Genomic DNA, 2,870 nt, shown 5'->3' with positions numbered 1-2,870 from the left:
TGTGTGTGTGTGTGTGTGTGTGTGTGTGTGTGTGTGTGTGTACAGGTATATGCATGTAAATCTCTGCTTTATTTGCAATGAATGTTGCGTTCTAGCCGTTATGCTTATATTCCCCTGAAAATGTAAGCTATAAGACGACACAAAAGACTGACCAGCTGGAAATAGATGCCAAATTTCTTCAATGGTACCCTACTGTATTTAACAAAAGAAGCAAACATTAGCCAGTGCATTTATTGACATGTAAAAATATTTGATGGTCATGCTTGAGCTATCTTTAAAGCTAACCCGAGGCTAAACAACAATAGCAATACCATCATTTCATCGAAACCTTTAAATTTAAAACAAGTGATAACTGAAGTTGGGTACAGTTTTCGAACTTTCATTTCATACATTATATATTTCATACGTTATATATCGTCGATAAGAGCTATCAGACTGATAAACAGCTACTGGAGTTGCTTTCTTAAAGGTAGCGCAGTTTATTGATCTGGTCACATATATTGCAGACTTCGTGTCTTCTCAACATCGAATTTTAGACATTATTGATTCATTTACGTTCTTTTCAAACATGTTATTCCACATCAATCGATTAAAGTAAGTCGTTCTTCTTATAACACGCACCTGACCTGAACTCTCTGATATTGAAGCTACACAACGTAACAAAAATCCAGACTACAATCAATTGAAAATGTTGGGAAAAATAAAGTTTGCTGCACTTACTAGAAAACAGCCCGGGTACCATTTTGTACACAAGGTTTTGTAATATTTGGTCTTGTCTAAAAAATAGGATAAAAAGAAAAAAGCATAAACAAATTTATTAGTAAAAGAAACAACTTGAGAAGTAAATAGGAAAAATTTTAAGTGAAGATTTGGCAATATTGCTAAGGTTAAAGTAGAAGCAAGTAAATAATCATATATTGATTTCTGACATGATACGAAAGCAATGAGGTTTAGGGATGATAAAGTCGATTAAATCGAACATGATTTAGTGTAGTGTTTTATCTTATCACTTTCTAAAGGTGACGTCGGCAGGAATTAAAAACAAATTAATGAAGGATATAATTAAAAACGTAAGATACTCTGTCCGGTATCCTACAAATTCTGCCTAGTGAATACCCTTTACATATCCATATATTCATTAATGGTGGCTAAATATTGCTTCTCATTTATTAAGAAGTATAAGGAAATGAACGAATATTGTGACTTACGTGCATTCAGATATATTAAGGTATTGTATGGAAAAATTAAAACTGAAAAATCAAAACTGAACGATATAGCCGGAGCAAAGTTTAAATGTTAAACTAATTATATAACTACACACAGACAGTGTCTGTGCATGTGGGTATATACAAATACATTGTTTTTATGTATAGTTATACACACACATAAATCAATAAACACGTAAAACAAATGTAAGTGGAATGAACTGAGAATAAATCGAGCTATACATGAAAAAATTAGAATATTTTCCATTCCAAGCAAAATTAAATTTCAGCGCCTGAAAGCATGTAAAACTTGACATACGTCTATATTTTTCATCAGCTAAAGTGCGGTTAAAATATGCACTTAAATCTTTCATAATACAAAATGCGAGATATTGTAAATAAAGCCATATGTCGCACGTTCAATAGAAATATTCCCTACATTTAAACTACTCTAAAACGTTAGTTATCTATTTTAAAATCTAAACTTACGGCCTTACAACATAATTTTTAAAGCCTTCGAAAATATATTTGTTTTCAAAGTCCCTAAAAAGGGCTTAATATAGCTATTTAACAAATATACAAAATATAAATGATTATAAGGTAAATGAATTGAAAACCAGTCAAGTCAAACATAGAATAAAATACGCATTTCATACATTTTCGAAATAAACTGCAGGAGCATTACCCGTAAATATGAAAAATAAAAGAATAAAACAGCTAAAGTTAGGACATGATTATGCTTTTAGTACATGTCAAAAAGGGAATCCCCGGCGCTCTTGACAAATGCATGTATGTATGTATGTATGTATGTATGTATGTATACACACACATACATATATATACATAAACACACGCATACATATATATACATACACACACACACATATAAATAAGAATAATAAAAAGTAACAGCAAAAGAATGAGACCTCGATATTAGCGAAATAGAGGATTATTTATATAAGTTATAATTTAGAACAAACGGTAAAAGGTTGTCAATTTCGTTATGAAGAGCTACCAAACGTTCTCGTCGGCTATTAATGCCAACAGACGCTATGAAAAACCCTTGAATAAAACGCAGGAAGTTTTATGTCTATGTATCGTAAGAATATAGTATCGTGTATTTTTTTCCCACCTATTAGAGTTACTTCCCTTCCATTCAACGGCTTTTAATGGCGTTTGTTGCCATTAATAGCCGACGTAAATGTATCGTAGCTCTTCGCTACGACATTTGAAACTCCGAGTACTATAATGACAACCTTTTACTGTTTGTTCTCTTGTCTGGTCTAACGACCCTCCATGTTTGTTTTCATTCGGTTTTCTTGTATGTCTCTACTGTCCTGTTTTTGTTACCAACTTTGACCCTCTGCAAATTCCCAAATTTTATTTTGGTTTGTGGGAGCAACTGCCTTCGAAGTCTCAAATTGTTCTTCAATGCTCGAAATGAGGAGTAGATGAACAGCCGACAACTGATGAAGGGTCGTTCTGTATGTTACTTGTCTTGTTTTCTATTTGTTTCTCGCGTTGTTTGCGTACCGAACTTTGTTTTCGCGTTTCATGTTGTTTACGTGTTGTGACATCCTGTACCCATATATGCATATATACATATATGTGTATGTATGTATGTACATATGTGTATGTATATATGCATATATATGCATACATACA

The 2,870-nt window shown here is 32.5% G+C and overlaps 1 protein-coding gene across 1 annotated transcript in view; it reads right to left on the bottom strand.

The window, feature by feature from the left end:
- The window catches only part of LOC106878501 (polycomb complex protein BMI-1), a 195,947-nt gene that overhangs the window by 28,969 nt on the left and 164,108 nt on the right, over nucleotides 1-2,870 (bottom strand). The window contains exon 4 of the mRNA XM_052969864.1: nucleotides 622-776. Coding sequence (XP_052825824.1) covers nucleotides 622-776 — 155 coding nt within the window. The remainder of the gene's footprint in view (nucleotides 1-621; nucleotides 777-2,870) is intronic.

This window comes from Octopus bimaculoides, chromosome 8 (assembly GCF_001194135.2).
Source record: "Octopus bimaculoides isolate UCB-OBI-ISO-001 chromosome 8, ASM119413v2, whole genome shotgun sequence".
Lineage (NCBI taxonomy): Eukaryota > Metazoa > Mollusca > Cephalopoda > Octopoda > Octopodidae > Octopus > Octopus bimaculoides.
This window is presented reverse-complemented; position numbering and strand designations above follow the sequence as displayed.